Genomic DNA, 16,345 nt, shown 5'->3' on the forward strand with positions numbered 1-16,345 from the left:
GTGGCCTTTATAAAAATATGCATTAGATACTACTACAAGTCAAGACGGTTAATGTACATAAAATATGCCTATCCTCCTCTATTCTTTCCATTTTCAGCGATTTTTCTTCTTTTTTTTGCCACCTTTAAAGTTTCCCTACTTCATGTTCCGAATCGCCTCCATCTCCTTCTTCCAATGCTCCCAGTTGCGCTTCATAAAGACCATGAGAGCGCCGCTGAGAATACATACAAAAAAGGCCATGGTAAAAGTCCATCCGTTACCAATGGCGTGGATCAACGGATCAGCAATGACGGCAGCCACGCAGCCCAACGTGTTGCGGACGAGGTTGGTGACGGCCACGCCAGTGGTTGTCGAGCCGGGGACAAACTCGGTCATGACGGTCATGGTGACGCTGGAAATGAGCATGAAGCCAAAGCCAAAGAAGAAATTTGCAATGAGCTATTCATTGTCTCAGATTAGCATTCACTCTTTTTGCATGACAGCTTGTCTCTTGACAAGTTTAAAAAAAAAAAAAGAAATCGCCATGAGCTGACGTTGAGCAAAGCGAGGAGACAAAGAGTACCAAAAAAAAGAAAAAAAAAGAAGGGAAAGATTGCTTACCGGTACGATCCAGAATACATTCTCACGCACCGTCCATCCGTACCATAGCAGGGCGGCGGGGTACATGATGGCAGCAACCCAGAAATTCTCACTTATCCGATCCTGCGGATGATAGATGGGCTTCCCCGTGGCGGCGTCTACGCGACCATGCCTCTTTGCACCCCGCTTCATGCAGTGATCTGTCCAGCGGCCGCCGAGGATGGCGCCCGCCGCCGCGCCCACGGAGCTGGGGATATAAGTCAGGCCGACAATCATGACGGGCCAGTCGTACGGAGGTCGCGAAAAGACCCCTTGCACGGATATGTTGAGCAGGTAGTTGCTTGCAAAGGTGATGCTCGTGTAGTACACGACAATGAGGATCGGCACGTAGCGCAGCAGCCGCACCGACAGCATGGGGCTGACGAGAACGCCTACTAAAGCCTTGGCATTGCGCGCGGCACTACTGTTCTTGTTGTCCTGCTGCTGCTTTTCATCAACCGCCACAGGAGGCTTCACGCCCAGCTTGTACTTTGTCGACGTCTCCGGCAGCAACACCACCATGGCGGCCCAGACAGCCACGCCGTAGATGACGAGGAACCACTGCGTGCTGCGCCAGCCCCAGCGACTATCGAGAGCCGCCCCGACAATCGGCGCCGTCAGCGGTCCGAGCATGGGACCCAGGGAGAAGATGCCCATGGCCTTGCCGCGGTCCTGCGGCTCCCACAAATCGGCGACGGTGCCGGCGCCGACGGCCTGGACAGAGGCGCACGCCCCGCCCGCGAGCAGACGCATGGCGATGAACATGCCGATGCTGGAGCTGACGGCGCAGAGAACGTTGAAGACGGCGAGCAGCAAAAAAGTCACCAGGTAGACGGTGCGGCGGCCGTACGTCTCGGCCATGCTGGACCACCACAGCGGGGTAATGGCGACGGCGAGGGCGTAGAGGGCGATGCAGAGGTTGACGACGGTGTGGGAGGTGTCAAAGTATTCGGAAATGGGTTTGAGGACGGCTGTGAAAGGAATTTGGTTAGACTGTGTTTTCTTGATCAAAGTAGTCCACTACTCGGGTCAAGCGAGGTGGGAAGAAAAGCCAGCATAGCGTCACTTGGGTATGAGAGTAATTTTTCTTTTTTTTTTTGTTATTTCAATTTGCTTTTCTACCGCTGCGCTTGGCGGATTCTTTTTCTTTCTCCTTCTTCTTTTTTTTTTTTTTTTTCCTTTTGCTCTTTTTGTTTCGCTTCGTCTGACAACAGAATTGATAGATGCAGATAGAAGATCGAGTGCAAACTTACGAAGTAAAATGTTGCTACCTAGCGGCGCAGACAGAGCGGCCAGCGCAACGAGGACTGTCAGTGCCCATTTTGTTGGACGGCTGTACTCTGTGGCATTGCGAATCGTGGGAATGAGCACAAGAGAGGACAGACAGCCCTTTTGAAAGTCCTTGTCGGCTTGCTCTTGTTGTTTTTGCTGCTGTACTTGTTGTTGGAGCTCTTTGATGGCGACTTTAGTGTCTTGACCGTGACTCTCAGGCGCATTGGCAGGGCTGCTAGGCCCGTCGCGGGACTGTGCCATGGCTAGCTAGTGCAAGGCAAATCTAGAGAGAAGCGACCAGAGTGTGCAAGAAACGATTGAGAAAAGCAGGAAAAAAAAAAATCAGAAACAAAACGAGAAAAAGTAATAGAAGAATTGCACTCGGGTAAATTTGCCCCAAACTCGGAGATTTGGGTTGTTGTTGCTTATATTTGCTGCATCTGACTTTTCACCTTTTACCTTAGACGAGGCCGGCCCGTCGCAATGTCGATTTGTTCCAAAAGGGTTTAGCCTCGTACGAAGTGGCTTCGGCCGAAATTTGTGGGGCTTCCTCGTACGAAAAAGGCAGCCCGGGGGCGTTTGTCATAATATTCGTAGGGCAGAAATAGCGCCTTACAGCCTTACAGGTTTCTTGTGGTGGGTGGGTGCCCGCCGCCACTTTTGCCGTGTGACACCAGGCGCTCCCCCCGCACGGAGGAACCACACACAGTCATCTTTGCTTATTTATTTTTCTTTTTTTTTTTTTTCTGAAAAAAAAAAATTATGCCGAAATCAGCGATTGATGATATTCATCTTCGTGCAGCTGGCCCAACAGATATTCCCTCTATTGCAACTTTGCTAGCATCCGCACCAGACAATGGGTCAAAAATATCAATTTCCCCACTATCCTCGAGTATGCGGGGCACATGGTGAATCTGCACATGCAGAGGCTCAGTCACTCTATGCGTGATGAAGAATCTCTCATTATGCTTGCCACAGCTTTCAAGGAGCACGGTGAAGAAATCGTCGTCGGATATAGTTGCTGGGTTTGAAAGGAGCCCAGCAAGGAACAAGGTTCCACTAGAAATGTGTCGTCATGTCAATGCTCGTGGTCTGGATGTGAGATGATGTGAAAACATGAGTACAAGAACCTAGTTAAGCTGATAGGTATGATAGCTGAGGAACAGTTCCTTACTGATTTAGAGGCGAGACTGCAGAGCAATCCTCCATCTATCAAGACACAGGCACTCACACCAATCACGGCCCGTCAAGAAGCCATCAGCCGTCGCCGAAAACTCCAGCCGTCTAAACTAGATAAAATTGCAGACTTCGAGCTTTCGGGGCTTGCTATTCGCGACAAATTCCAAGGCTGTGGCATTGCTTCTGCCCTCGTTCGTTGGGGCCTGGACCGCGCTGCTAGCGAAAAGGTGCCCGTATTTGCGACGGGGGGAGGCCCGAGGCGTCGGCTTCTATGAAGAAGCAATGGGGTTTCAAAAGACTGCAGAAAGCGAATATTGGCTAGATCCAAATGGTCATGATGTCAGCGAGGACGAGGTTAGGAATGGCAGCACAGCTTGGACGACCGAGGAAGGGGGTTTGACTGACGCCCATGTCCACTGGCTACCGGGTGGCGTCTCAACTTCTTAGGTAGAGATATTCAATATCCTATAAAAGAATGAGATTCTACATAAGAGACCAATTGTGTGTGTTGAGTCAAGTTTAGACCTCTGCGCTACCTTTTCCCTTTGTCAGTTATAAATTTTATTCATTGTGGTTTATTTACCCTTACTCAACAGCGGCCCAGGAACGAATGTGAAATGTAAAGAAGCATAAGGGTCGAGGTGGCATTGCGCTAAATAAACAGACCCTGGCTGCCCCGCGTGACGTCAGGCGTTTATGCATCGCTGCAATGTTTAACAGGCACTTGAAACAGGACACGTATGGGCATGAATTTGACTGACTTGATTTCTGTGGGCGCGCGTCTGTGCGCCGACAGAAAGTTATAATCGATGTATATATATATACAAGTTTTGCCCAAAAGTCTCGCCATCTGAAGCCACTGTTGGTCTGAAGCCGAACCTTGCAATACGCCTGCATCTATCTACCTAGTACACAACACCACTACATAACCATATCATTCAAACATGCCCGAAACGCTGCTGTCTATTCTTTGCAGCGAGCCCTGGCGCTGGGACTCATTTGCATCCAGCGAAATCGCCTTTAATCCAGACGGGACCGGAAAGGTTATTACAGTCTTTTTTTTGTCTCTCTCTTTTTGATTGCTGTGGCGGCTTTGCTAACCATCCACCCCCCCCGGACTTTTTAGCTAACATGCCGTGCGGAGCTCAACATCTGGATCGCCGCCGAGATTGAGTGGAAGGCACACGACGCCGCCTCTCTGCAGCAACAACCGCAACAACAACAAATCATCAGCACAAGCCAGCAAGACGCCGCTCCCTTTGCTGCTGGCCCGATCAAAATCGAGATGACGCTGACCAAGCGCCGCATTCCCCATTTCGGAGACCGAGGCGCCGACGTGTCGTCGTCCTCGTCGTCGTCGGGACACGGCATCAACGAAGAGGCCCTGGAAGAAGCTGCTTTCCTGCCCAAGACGTACACGCTGCGCCTCGAGCAGGGCGAGTTTCACGCGCAGTCGTACACGCCGGAACAGGCGCCGCAGCACACGCCGCGTTTTCAGCTCCGTCTGACGTTTGATCCGTCGCCGTACCCCCCGCGGGAAGAATGGCTGCGGCCGGAGCGTGCGCCGGATTCCATGCGGTTTTGGGAATGGACCCAATTTTGCAGCAGACAAATTGGCTACTTTTAGATTTGGGGGCGGGGGCGCCTCGGCGCGGTTCGGCCGTTTCTCTGTCATTTGTCTTGAGCTAGTGTGAGATTTGAGACTTTAGGGGGAGGTGTTTTAGGATTTAGCCACGTCACGTTTTGAGAGCAATAAAAGTCTCCCGGCCTTGTGATGCCAAGTATAGATCAAATGCCGTTATGTTTTGAAGTTTAGATTACACCCCCCGTATATGATGCCAAGTATAAATCAAATGCCGTTCTGTTTTCAAGTTTAGATTACACTCCCCCGAATATAATTGCTTTTTATTGTGGTTTATCTATACATGGCCGAGAGAGAGGTGCGTGTTCCCAGCGTTGTAATCAAAAGTATAATGATTCCTCTGCATGTACTCGAATATGGCATGCTTCCATATAAGCACATATTTTCAGTCTCCGGGTATCAATGGAACGCCAGTGGAGCTCATTGCGTCTTTCAAACGATGATTCTTTCATGCAACTAACTCGACTATCTGCGACTACCGACTGATTCATGCGTACTGACGATCTTGCCCCGTTTCTGCCTTACCGGCCTGACCAGCTCGTATCCCCATCATCCGCTGCTTTTCTCTGTCTCCTACTTGGTTTGCCAAATCTCCTACTTGCTTGCAATCTCCTTTTGGGCCTGGTTAAACGCCTCCAGAAGCGAATCCTTGATGGCCTGGTTCGCAAGCAGCGCCACCGCCGCGACCCTCCAGCGCTTCAGCTCCGGCGACTCATCGCCGTCGCCGCCGCCTGCCTCCTGGCGTTTGCGCGCCAGCACCGGGATCCTGACGGGCGTCTTGGGCAGCTTGGCCGGGCGCAGCTTGGAGACGGTATTGAGGGCCTTTTCCGCGTACTCGGGCACCACCTCCTGCAGCACCTCGGCCACCTCGGCCGAGGACACTTCGAGGGAGACGGACGCGCCGGAAAGGGTCAACTCACCAACGGCAACGGAGCCCGTCAGCAGCGCGCCACCTGCTCCGGCACCCGCGGCACCTCCAGCGCCCGCGGCGGTGCCTACGGCGGCAAGGTACAGGCCACCAGCGCCAATCAGGGTTGTGGCGGTCGCGGCGACGCCGCCCAGGGCTTTGCCTACCCAGCTGCTGCTGCCGCTGCTCTTTTCCACATCTTGGGCAACCTTTGTGCGTTCCTCGATGGCCTTTTTACTCTCCTCTGTGCTTTGCTCGCTCGGGTTGCTGCCAGGGTCCTTGCTGCCAGGGTCTTTGCTGCCAGTTTCTTTTTCCTTGTCAGTCTCCTTGCCAGTTTCCTTTTCCTTGTCAGTCTCCTTGCCAGTTTCCTTTTCCTTGTCAGTCTCCTTGCCGGTTTCCTTTTCCTTGTCACCCTCTTGTCCCTTCTCTGGTTCCTTGTTGCCACTGTCCGTCTCCTTGGTCTTATCCTTATCCTCCTTGTCCTTATCCTTGTCGCCCTTGTCCTCCTTGTCCTTGTCATTGGGGTCTGTCTCGGGAGGGGTCGGCAGATTTGCCAGCTGTGCCTCCACCTGCTTCTGAATTTCCGACAACTTGCTCAAACTCTGTTCCGTGGCCGAAACTTCCGACTCTAGCACCTTTGCCTCGAGTTTCTTGAGCTCAGTCACATCTTGGCGGGCAAGCTTTCCGAGCTCAAGAGGCGGGGTGCTGTCCCCCTTGTCCTTCAAAGCCGTCTTGGTTTCCAGATCCTTTTGCACCTTTTCAACCACTTGCTTGATATTGGCTGAAAGCTTTTCCGCCTCGGTAACGGCCTCGTTGCCAGTAATTGGTTCCTTCACGGCCTCGTCGAATTTGACTTTGTAGTCCTCGACCGTCTTTTCGTCCACTTTCAAAGCAGTCGACAGGAGATTGGCTCGTGCCTGGTTGTAGAAGCTAAAAGGCTTCAAGTTGTTCTCAACGTACATCCAATCGTTGTTTTTGATTACGTATTCAACCATCTGCTGAGCAATATCTTGCAGAGCTTTCAAGGCAGTGTCGGCTTTGGCGCTGGCAGCTTCCACGTCTTTGACAGAGGCAGCGCTCTCGGCCTCGACACGAGCAGCGTCCGAGTCCTTGAGGAGCTGGTCCGCCGGCTCTTGGAGCTTCTGAACCTCCAACTCAGCCGGAGCATATTTCTCTCCCACAACATTGGCCCACTCGCTGTAGTCAACTTTGTGCGTGGGCAGCTCCAGATTCTTCTCTGGGTCCTCACAGTTGACCACGAGATCCAAGCCTCCACCTTTGTCGTTGAGCAACTCATTGGGGATCATCATTTGAAGCGTCTCTTTGCCTTTGACATCGACGATACCCAATCGGATCGTCTTGGCGGGATCCAATGACAGCCCCTTGAGATACTTTTCAGGGCGCATGTTCAACGGAGCACTCCACCAGCTTGGCCGAGGAATCCAGGCTTTCGATACCTTTTCAAAGGTCTCAGCATTCGCGAGGATAACACAGTTCCTGTTTTAAAGCGCCTTTGGTCAGTCCGTCTTTCTCGACTCGGAGGGTAGATGGAAAGTATTACTTTGAAGGTTTGTTTTTGTCGCCCTCCCATGCACCCAGTTCGTCAGAGGTATAAACTCCTTGTCCAAGTTGCAGGCCACCTTTGCCAGCCGAAGGCGTAAGTGTGTTTCCTGCATTCTTGTATATCTCGGCTTCGGCCTACAATCCAGCGGTATTAGTTGGCAATTCTTGATATGAAATTCAAGGAAAAAGGTAATGATAATACTTACCGGATCAACGCGTCTATAGCCAATAATGATTTCTTGGACTCGCTTCTCCAACAGAGTGGCGTCGATAGGTTCATCTCGAGTGAGCGGCTTGAGCGTTATGTCCGTGTAAGTAGGAACACTGAGGCCATTCCCAACAAGGGTCAAGGCAACAAGTGATGAAAGGATCTTGTGGATGGCCATGACTTTGCAAGCTACTAGCCCTCGATTTGAAAAAGAGCGTTGAAGAAGGATTGGATACTTGATATCAAGAAATGATGATGATCCAGTAAAAGAAGATGCCTTGGATTGGGGAGAGTGGTCTATTTGTAGAAGTATTGAATGATGGTCTGGTATACATACAGCATTGGAGAGCTTCTTACACGGTCCTTGGAATCAGCCTGATGATTCTGCATTATACCAATTTGTCCATCATCTTGGCATAAACCCTATAAGCAAGGCAAGAACCACATTTCTTGCATTGTAGCACAGCTACGGCCATCATAATTGCTAGTCAGTCGTACTCTTGTACTTCCGACGGGTATTACAGACGCTCCCACGCTGTCTACGCTGTCTACGCTGTCTCTGTATCTTGAGTCGAGTCAGTTCTCGACTCGAGCTTTCCGTCTTGCAGCTATCAATCCTTTCAAGACTCGGCCTACCGCCGGCGGCGACGCCCTGGTTCCACAAGAACTTTAATGCTATTGCCATTCCCCCCCAATAGCTTACAAACGCTAAGCTCAAAAGCCGGCCTCCAGTATAGGGTTGGCGTTTCTTGTAAGTTGCTTCTTCAACTGCCAATTTATTACAACCTCTTATAGAGGAACCACAGTATCGCATACGAACGCGCCAATGGAGAAGTAAGTCCAAAGCAACTTCGTGACTCAAATCTTGCCACTGTACCGAGCTTGCTAGAACGGCAATCAAGTAGTGCTGAATGCTTAGCTCGACAAGGATCTAGTATAAAGACATCACCATCATAAGTTATCAAGACAAAGTAAAGCCTTTGGGGGCTGTGTTGACTTTCAGGCAGGTTATGGACGGTTTCGAGCTTGGAGGCCCGCTATGGCCAGGTAGCTTGAGTCTTATACGTTTATGCATTTGGTCCGGTCGCTGAGCATAAACTGGATAAAACAGTCTAAAAAACAACCCTCAGGTCACTTATACAGGTCTATCTCAATTTCAAAGGAAACAAGCTCTCTCAAAGAAACTGGCCTGAATAGACATCGAAGGCTCGGTCAACAGATCGCGTAGGACTGGCTGGGAACCTTTTGTGGGAACATGGAGGTTGAAACGGAGTTCGGGCCGATGGAGCAACTGACTAGTTAGTAGATGGGATGGCCTTTGCTACTGCACCGATAGACCGATACTTGAAAGCCGCATAAAATCGCAGGGCGATAAGGGTTGTGACGCGCGGGCCGCGGAGCGGATGGGCATTCAAGAAGATGCGCCAAGAAAGCATTGTACAACACAATGCATCTGCGATACATAATGCAAAAGGGCTATGCAGTTGGAAGCTATCAAACTCGGCAATTGCTTTCTCAAGCCAAAAAAAGACGGCATGACAATGCAGCATCCCCTGTAATCGGCTAGCCTTATGGCTGCATCTCAGTATCCACGAGTGAAGAGTCAAACGTTATGCAAGTCATCCAATTATGCCATAACCTCGTACACAACCGGTACCTTGTTTCACGTCACTTAGCAGAGCTAACATCGAATAAATGCTGAAAAAATTGGGGCCGGTTAATAAAGCATTACGCCAAAGTCGTCGTGATATAAGACAAATCGCTGAATTCACCTACGCATGCTCGTCAAGATGAGCACCGCCGGGGTTGAACGGGCCACCGCCTGTAGTTCAAGCCTTCATGCCAACCTTGAGCATTGTCCATGAAGGTTGCTGTGCATCTGACTCGAGGCACATCTATCACTCCACTCGTACTACAATGATATCAATTGCGGAATTATCCGGCTACTACTACGTCGAGCTAATTTGGCAAGGCTGTGCAATCATGATGCAATAGAGTATAAGTACAAGCTACCCATTCTCTTGGGAAAGGCAATTCCGATTCAAAAGAACCATCACATCAAGTGTACAGACCAATTTTTCAAGGACTGAATCTTCAGTGTAAATTCCTGCCAAGATGACAAAATTATCCAATCTTTTTGCTACGGCTCTTTTCGTCTCCAATGTCATTGCTCAGACTGTTAGTGAATCTCCCTCTTCTGCCTTTTTTCCCATGCCACAGGTAAACCCAAAAAAAACCCACTAATGCAAGCTATCATCCAGGACGGCAATCAACCGGCCAGTGGAGGCAGTAACAAGGACATTGAGGCCTCATGCACGACGCCAGAGTGCTTCCAGGACAAGAAGCTGTCCTACTACATAGTATACTCTCCAGAATGTACGAGCGCCGAGCAACACACGGAAGAGGTCTGCCTGGGATCCGACGCGTGGTGCAGCCATGGCGGCAGGGCCAAGCTCTACGGTTCCAAAGAAAAGTGCCTGGAACTTCGTCCCAAGCCGCAGAGCAAGGCCCCGTGGCTGCCCAGAAGCGACGCTCCTTGCAGCGACGAGTCGGAAAAGTGTCTCGGGACAGAAGACGCGTGCTCCCATATCGAAAACGAAATCCTCGTCGCGGAAGCCGTGGAGATGGACCTCGACATCTTTGAGAAGCTCTGTCTCGAGCAGCGCTCCAAGGAAGGCACCGCCGACCAGCCCGAGCAAGGCCCAAGCCCGCCCAAGGAAACACCAAAGCCTTCGCCCACGGCCAGCCCCGAGCCATCCGCGCAGCCCGCGCAGCCCGAGACGCCCTCCTTCCAGCTTCCCGACTCCGAGGGCTGCTCCAAGCCCGGCGCCGACGAGGAGCCGTGCCTCGGCAGCATCGCCTGGTGCGAGAAGCACGGCCAGCAGCAAGGGCTGGGCGACAAGAACGCCTGCCTCTTGACCCGCGGACTGGACGTCAAGGCGTTTGAGGAGACGTTTCAGGGCCTGGTCGCGCCGGTCAAGGAGACCATTCTCACGTGGGCGCAAAACGTCACCAAGAATGCGGCGCTGCGCGAGATTTTGTTCAATTCGACGGCCGAGGCGGCGCAGAAGAGCGTCACGACGGACTTGTCCGGGTTCATGGACAAGGTGCAGGGTTCTCTGGAGAAGCAGGCGCTCGAGGGCCTGCGCAAGGGACTCGAAAAGTACGCCGGACAGAAGCTCTTTTAAGGCAGTCAGGATTGGCACGAATATAGACCCGAGCAATACTCTGTCGTTCTGTCTCGCTGGCAAAAGATTGTGTCCATGTATACTTGGTTCAGTGCATGGCACGAATTAGCAATAGATGATCAGTGTTGAAAAGTAATGCTTGTCTGCACCGTGAGCTTCTAATGTACTTGCTCGAGAATCTGTAAACACGCCGCCTCCCTTGTTATCTTCCAAAGGGTTAGATGCCTAATTATAAACTGTATCACGAGGCGTTAAACCTGCTGTCTGATTGTGTACCCCGTATCACGCTACAGTTTGACAATATTTGCATATAACCCGCTAAGAGCCGTATGATCACACGAGGCTCCCAGTACCATGGAGGAATTAATTGACCCGTCGGAAGCAAGGCCTTAGTTATTTTGCTTTCCCCCGGTGGGGGCTTTGAAACTCAACTCCAGCCTTGTCTAATAAAGTGGCCTTTCTGGGTGGGTCCTTTGCTAGTGGTGGGTGTAGAACAGCGTAGATAGTTAGCTGATAGCCTCATCGTGATGGTGGACTTTTCTCTGCTCAAGGGTATCGGGGGTAGGGATCTAATCCGACGCTTGCACAGAACTGTGCATGTTCCCGAGTCACAATTTAGGATGTAGAAAAAGAGTTTGCTGATGGAGCTGCAGAACAAGAAGCTACGGAAGATGCAGTTGAAAAATCGAGGGCTATCAAGCGAGCACAAGGTAGAGTGTGGCCTGCGCAACCTCGAAGCCCTCACAAATCTAGGTCGAAGCTTGGCATTCGTCAACAATACAGATTCAATTATATAAATGGGGAAAATCACAATGTACTGTTAATAATAAGCGCGAGTGGATGGAATGATGAGACGCATGGAAGAGCGCCTCAAACCGCGTTGATGGGAGAGCGGCAACTGAAATAGGTATGAGAGCGGTCTAATAAAGTCTAGACCGAGGCGCGCCCATCAGTATGCTTATAGCTTGCAGATGGCTGCGGCGTGGCGTTACTTGGGCTGAGGATAGGATATCGCGAAAAGAGAGTGGCACTCTATATCCATCTTCAACTTTACCGTCTTGTCGCATCAATTTTCTTTCTTGTTGACATTTTTTCCTTGTTCAACTAGTGGCATGGCAATTGAAGACGGCGACGGGATTCAAACGCGCGCAGCAGGTTGACGCCGCCATCTCTGCAGAGGGGTCATCAGGGGTGAGGAATCCGGAGAAAACAAAACTGCGGATATTGCTCTTGGTTGGTAAAATTAGACCGACCGGCCATGGCCTCAGGCTGCGAGGCATGGATGTGGGTTGGTCTACTGTAATCTCGAGATACGTACAAGGGGCGTAGCGAGCCTACGAGGAGGTCGTGGGGCCCTTGGCTGGCTGCTGAGAGAAAGGCTTGAGAGAAGAAGCTGAAAGATGCATGAAAAGGGGAAAGCTGAGAAAGGAGAGAGGGAAAGAAGCTGAGGAGAGGTAGCGAGTGTTTACTGTATTAAAAAAAAAAAGGAACAAGAGTAACTGGATTTGTTCTAGGTCGAGAGCTCGAGGCGGCCAAACATGAAATCTCCATAGCGGCGAGGCAATATCAGTCCTCCGTAATCCGTAGAGGACCAACAGCTCTTTTTTTTTTTTTTTTTTTTTTTTTCTTCTTCTTCTTTTTCCCACACAGAGACATACCAGACAACCACAATTGAATAAAATCATATGGTGTTTGGCTGCCAGAAAAAGATGGAGTGTGCAGGGCATGTGGGAACGATCATCAGACAGGCTTTACAGCGGATATCCGTAATGACAAGGCTGATCATGTCTCGGCCGCGAGCGTCGTGTTTCGGGTGACAGGTGCGCGTACAAGTACCCGTGTAGCGCGATAAATACTCGATAATATTGTGCGCCTTGTTTTCCTTGTTGCTTGTTTGTTTTTCTTGTGACTTGTCAACAACCTGTTTTTCAGGTGACTTGTCGGTTGTTTGACTGTTGAGTGGTCAGTGAGACACTCCTTGCTGGTTCCTGCATAAAAAAGTGGGGTGTTTCTCTTTGTCTTTTTCTTGCACCGGGTATTTTCACGGATGGACGGGGATAATTTAGGGGGGCATATCAACGACAGGAATAGGTATGGAGTTTCGGAAGCAAAAGAGCAGAAAACTTGTCATTAGCTAATACGAATGGACTGGCTGACTGCAATTTCTCATGTGCAAAGGTACCAGTCATGACGCGCGTTGTCGGCCCATCTAGAGAATGCGACATCGTATCAATTCTCGATTGTCAAGGGCCAGAGACTCGGTGAACACTGGTAGTGTCAGTCAGGTACCAGTAAATAGTAGGACCTCCTGCGTGCATGATTGGCGTTCAAGCCGGTGTGCGGTTCGGTTCGCACTCCACCGCCGCTTCGGCTTGGCATCTGCGGTATATGCGGTATCAGTATTATTACAGATCATCTTGAGTGAAAAATGCATGCGCAAATCTAGGCGGATTCGGCGCGTTATCCCAGGAAAGCACGACTCCTCCGAACGGATGATTGGAAAAGCCAAGCACCAGTCTACAAAGACCTAATCTCGCACATCTAAATTGGCAGCCAGTAAAAAGGCACGCGTGCCTGAAAGGGCCCACCCACCCCTATCCACCCATGTCCACTGCCCCCAGTGCGCCCCCTGTTGGCTGAACGGTCCGGCGGGCCTCAATGCCAGTTCTAATCCACTGCAATTCAATGCTCCTTTTTTGCAGGCCATTGTAGGCATTGCAGCCCTGCAGGCAACAAGTTGCTTGTCTTTGGCTGAGCTTCTTGTGACTGCCACAATAACAACAACGCCTGCCTCACCTCCAGACCTCCACCCCCTACTTACCACTAGCCGCCCGTATAAAGAACGCCCTCCTCCAATCCTCCCACACCCGTCTTCTTTTTCTCCTCTTCACCCACACACATTCATTCATTGCTATACCATTACCCTGACTTTTTAGTCAATTTCACTCGTTAATCAAAACATCCATCAACCCTATTTTCGACACTCCCCGTCCCAAAAAACCTAATACCGACAACATGAAGTTCTCCGTCGCTGCCGTCCTCGCCGTCGCCGCTGGTGCCACTGCCCACTCCAACGTTACCGTCACCACCGAGGTCGTTGATGTCTACACCACCTACTGCCCCGAGGCTACTCAAATCACCCACGGCACCAAGACGTACACCGTCACCGCGCCCACCACTCTGACCATCTCTGAGTGCCCTTGCACCATCACCCGCCCGGTCACTGTCACCTCGTCTGTTGTCTGCCACAACTGGTAAGCACCTAGCATCAAAATTGGTACAAATACAAAGAAGAAGAAAATGTCCTAACAACTTGCAGCCCCAAGCCCACTGGCGCTCCTCCTGGACCTGCTCCTGCTCCCGCCCCCAGCTCCAACGGCACCGTCCCCGCCAACCCTACCCCCAGCGCCCCTGCCCCTCCCACCGCTGGTGCGGCCAAGGCCGTCCCCGCCCTTGCCGGTCTCGTCGGCCTCGTCGCTGCCCTTCTGTAAATCGAATGATCGAGTCAATCGCCGTCGACATCAACCGTTTGGTTTCATTCGTTTGAGTTGGGGTCCACGGCCACCATGTGGTGAAGAGATTTTGGTCTACAGTTGGTAGCAATGGGTACTTGGCGCTACAACATGGACATACGACAGGATTTGGTACATAATTACGCTTTGGGGTCTTGCCGCTGTGGGGATTATACCGGCCACGCTTGCTCCAGACACTTCAGTTGTATATTCTGTTTTTCTCGGCTCGGATGGGATTTGCCACCTAGACATGTGTGTGTGCGGTCTGTTTTGTGGTCGGGATCATCAAATGGTTTCCTAGCCTAGGAGAAATTGGGTTACTGTCCTGCCTCTTGCAGCATCCTATGTCTCGACAAGTATAATTCGAAGTCATTTTTACCCCGATTCGCTTCCCGTGGATGTCTTGCGCTCTTCTAGGGGTGCTATGGGTTTTACTCTGTGGGTGTTTTATAAATTTGGACAAGTTTTGTTGCCTAAAATTTACATGGCAGCAAAAGCCAGTTTTGGCCCAACGTCTTGAACCGTGAGCTCGTATGCCTTTGATCTTGTTGCCGTGTGAGCTCGTGCCTTTGATCTCCAAGCATGCCTAATATTCCCCATGTAATTTGTAATGGACCCGGCCCGAGCAGAAAAACGGTCAATGCCGCCCGAATTTGTAATGGGTCTGGGGAGGCTCCATCTCGACCCAATCTCGGACCGTCGGCGTTCCCTTTTGCTCCAATTGTCCACTAAAAAAAAATCGACAGAGCCCAAGATCAAACGAACGCGCCCGCTGTCCAACGTGGGCAGCCAATCGAAGCCTTTTTTTGGTGGGCACCACCGGAAATTAACAATTACGGGGCGGCCTTGTGCGCCCGTCGCGCCCATCGCGCCCTACAAAAAAAAAAAAAGGTTTTCGGCAGTGCCCAAACAAGACAAAAAGAACTTTGTCGTTGGGCACATTGACATGATTGTGATTAAAGATTCGGTTTTTATGACGAGTCGGAAAGGGATAGTATTGCAAAGCCTCTTGCTTTCATAGATGAAGGGTGATTGCTACCAACAGCATAAGTTAGTTGGAGTGTGAAGGTGAGCTGGGCGCTAGAGCCACGGCTGCCCCCCATTGCCAGCGTGCGGCGGGGGTTCGCCAGCGTGGCCGTCGCACACAATTGACCAGTGTACGAGAGAATTAAAATAAGATCGGCGGGCAGATAGAACCCCGCTTGATTGAAAATTCTATTTCTTTTTTTTTTTTAGGCGATTGCATTTTTGCCAACTAGTGCGGAGAATGTGCCTGCTCGATGGTGATGTAACTGATTGTCGGCTTGTGCTTGAGAAAATGGGAGAATAGAGGCTATCGGTTTTAGTGAGTCTGACTTGGTAGAGTTAACAGGCATCTATTTGAACGAAGGAATGGTTCTCTCTTCCTTTCATTCTTGAATTCTCAGGAAGCTGCAAGGACATGTATTAGCAGCTAGATGCAGAGGCAACACGGCGGAACCATTTGCTTACCCGGTAGATGAATTTAGTATTCCGATCACTAGATTCATGGGGTGCTCGGAAGCGTCGTGACGTAAAACCGAGTATCGTAGCTTTGGAGCGCATGTCCCGGTTACTGTTATTTTTCATGTTTTCGATTTACCGCTCTTTTAGACCTTTTTCCGTGAGCATCGTTTTACACGGCTTTAGCCAGTCGGTTCTTATGGAAACTAAAAGCAAGAGGCCTGCATCTCAGTATACCCTGCCATGGCATTACACACCGGAGAACCAGTCAAGGGGCAGGAAAAAACAGCCGTGGCATATCGGAATCAAGGAAACCTTCCGAAACTGTAAACATCGCATCCACAACTTCTGTATTGTGACCAGCATCCAACGTAGCCCAAAACAATCATCTCTACCACCTTTGACAGTAATTGGATCCAAGAGCCTTGTCACTAGCAAAAGATGCTGAGACTGAAAAGCTCTGTTCAACTGGTTGAATGACAACATCAAGCCTTGCACTCCCCCCATCCCCGATGCCCTCCGTCCGGGGAAATGGAAGCCCATCTGGAGAAGCGGAGACATCTGCCGGCTAGCTCTCCATCATAGCCGCGCAAAACGAACCGGGACGCCCTCATTGGCTGCGACCATGTGCCGAGCCCCCCCACACGAGCTCTCCGATATAACCCAGCATTCATCAAATTCCCAGTGTATCAACATTTCACGTCCGTCTCCTCAATCACTCATCTTTCTTTTCCCCTTGACTATTGACCCTTTGATACACCAAGCTACCCGGCT

At 50.8% G+C, this 16,345-nt stretch overlaps 5 protein-coding genes across 5 annotated transcripts; 3 read left to right on the top strand and 2 right to left on the bottom strand.

Moving 5' to 3' along the window:
* Positions 1-135: 135 nt before the first annotated feature.
* On the bottom strand, positions 136-2,151 carry BBA_04706 (MFS multidrug resistance transporter; the record flags this gene model as incomplete). Its single annotated transcript, XM_008599803.1, has 3 exons — positions 136-438; positions 601-1,589; positions 1,872-2,151. The coding sequence occupies 3 exons, from the start codon at positions 2,149-2,151 to the stop codon at positions 136-138; spliced, it is 1,572 nt and encodes a 523-aa protein (XP_008598025.1).
* Positions 2,152-4,013: 1,862 nt separating this feature from the next.
* Positions 4,014-4,696, top strand: BBA_04707 (uncharacterized protein; the record flags this gene model as incomplete). The annotated part of the gene is made up of 2 exons (XM_008599804.1): positions 4,014-4,112; positions 4,196-4,696. The coding sequence occupies 2 exons, from the start codon at positions 4,014-4,016 to the stop codon at positions 4,694-4,696; spliced, it is 600 nt and encodes a 199-aa protein (XP_008598026.1).
* Positions 4,697-5,305: 609 nt separating this feature from the next.
* Positions 5,306-7,567, bottom strand: BBA_04708 (uncharacterized protein; the record flags this gene model as incomplete). Its single annotated transcript, XM_008599805.1, has 3 exons — positions 5,306-7,115; positions 7,180-7,316; positions 7,388-7,567. The coding sequence occupies 3 exons, from the start codon at positions 7,565-7,567 to the stop codon at positions 5,306-5,308; spliced, it is 2,127 nt and encodes a 708-aa protein (XP_008598027.1).
* A 1,937-nt stretch (positions 7,568-9,504) lies between these two features.
* Positions 9,505-10,577, top strand: BBA_04709 (uncharacterized protein; the record flags this gene model as incomplete). Its single annotated transcript, XM_008599806.1, has 2 exons — positions 9,505-9,567; positions 9,651-10,577. The coding sequence occupies 2 exons, from the start codon at positions 9,505-9,507 to the stop codon at positions 10,575-10,577; spliced, it is 990 nt and encodes a 329-aa protein (XP_008598028.1).
* Positions 10,578-13,592: 3,015 nt separating this feature from the next.
* BBA_04710 (Mmc protein) lies at positions 13,593-14,068 on the top strand (the record flags this gene model as incomplete). The annotated part of the gene is made up of 2 exons (XM_008599807.1): positions 13,593-13,831; positions 13,897-14,068. 2 exons carry the CDS (start codon positions 13,593-13,595, stop codon positions 14,066-14,068), a joined length of 411 nt encoding a protein of 136 aa, XP_008598029.1.
* Between the last annotated feature and the right edge of the window lie 2,277 nt (positions 14,069-16,345).

The sequence above is a fragment of the Beauveria bassiana genome (assembly GCF_000280675.1).
Source record: "Beauveria bassiana ARSEF 2860 unplaced genomic scaffold BBA_S00011, whole genome shotgun sequence".
NCBI lineage: Eukaryota > Fungi > Ascomycota > Sordariomycetes > Hypocreales > Cordycipitaceae > Beauveria > Beauveria bassiana.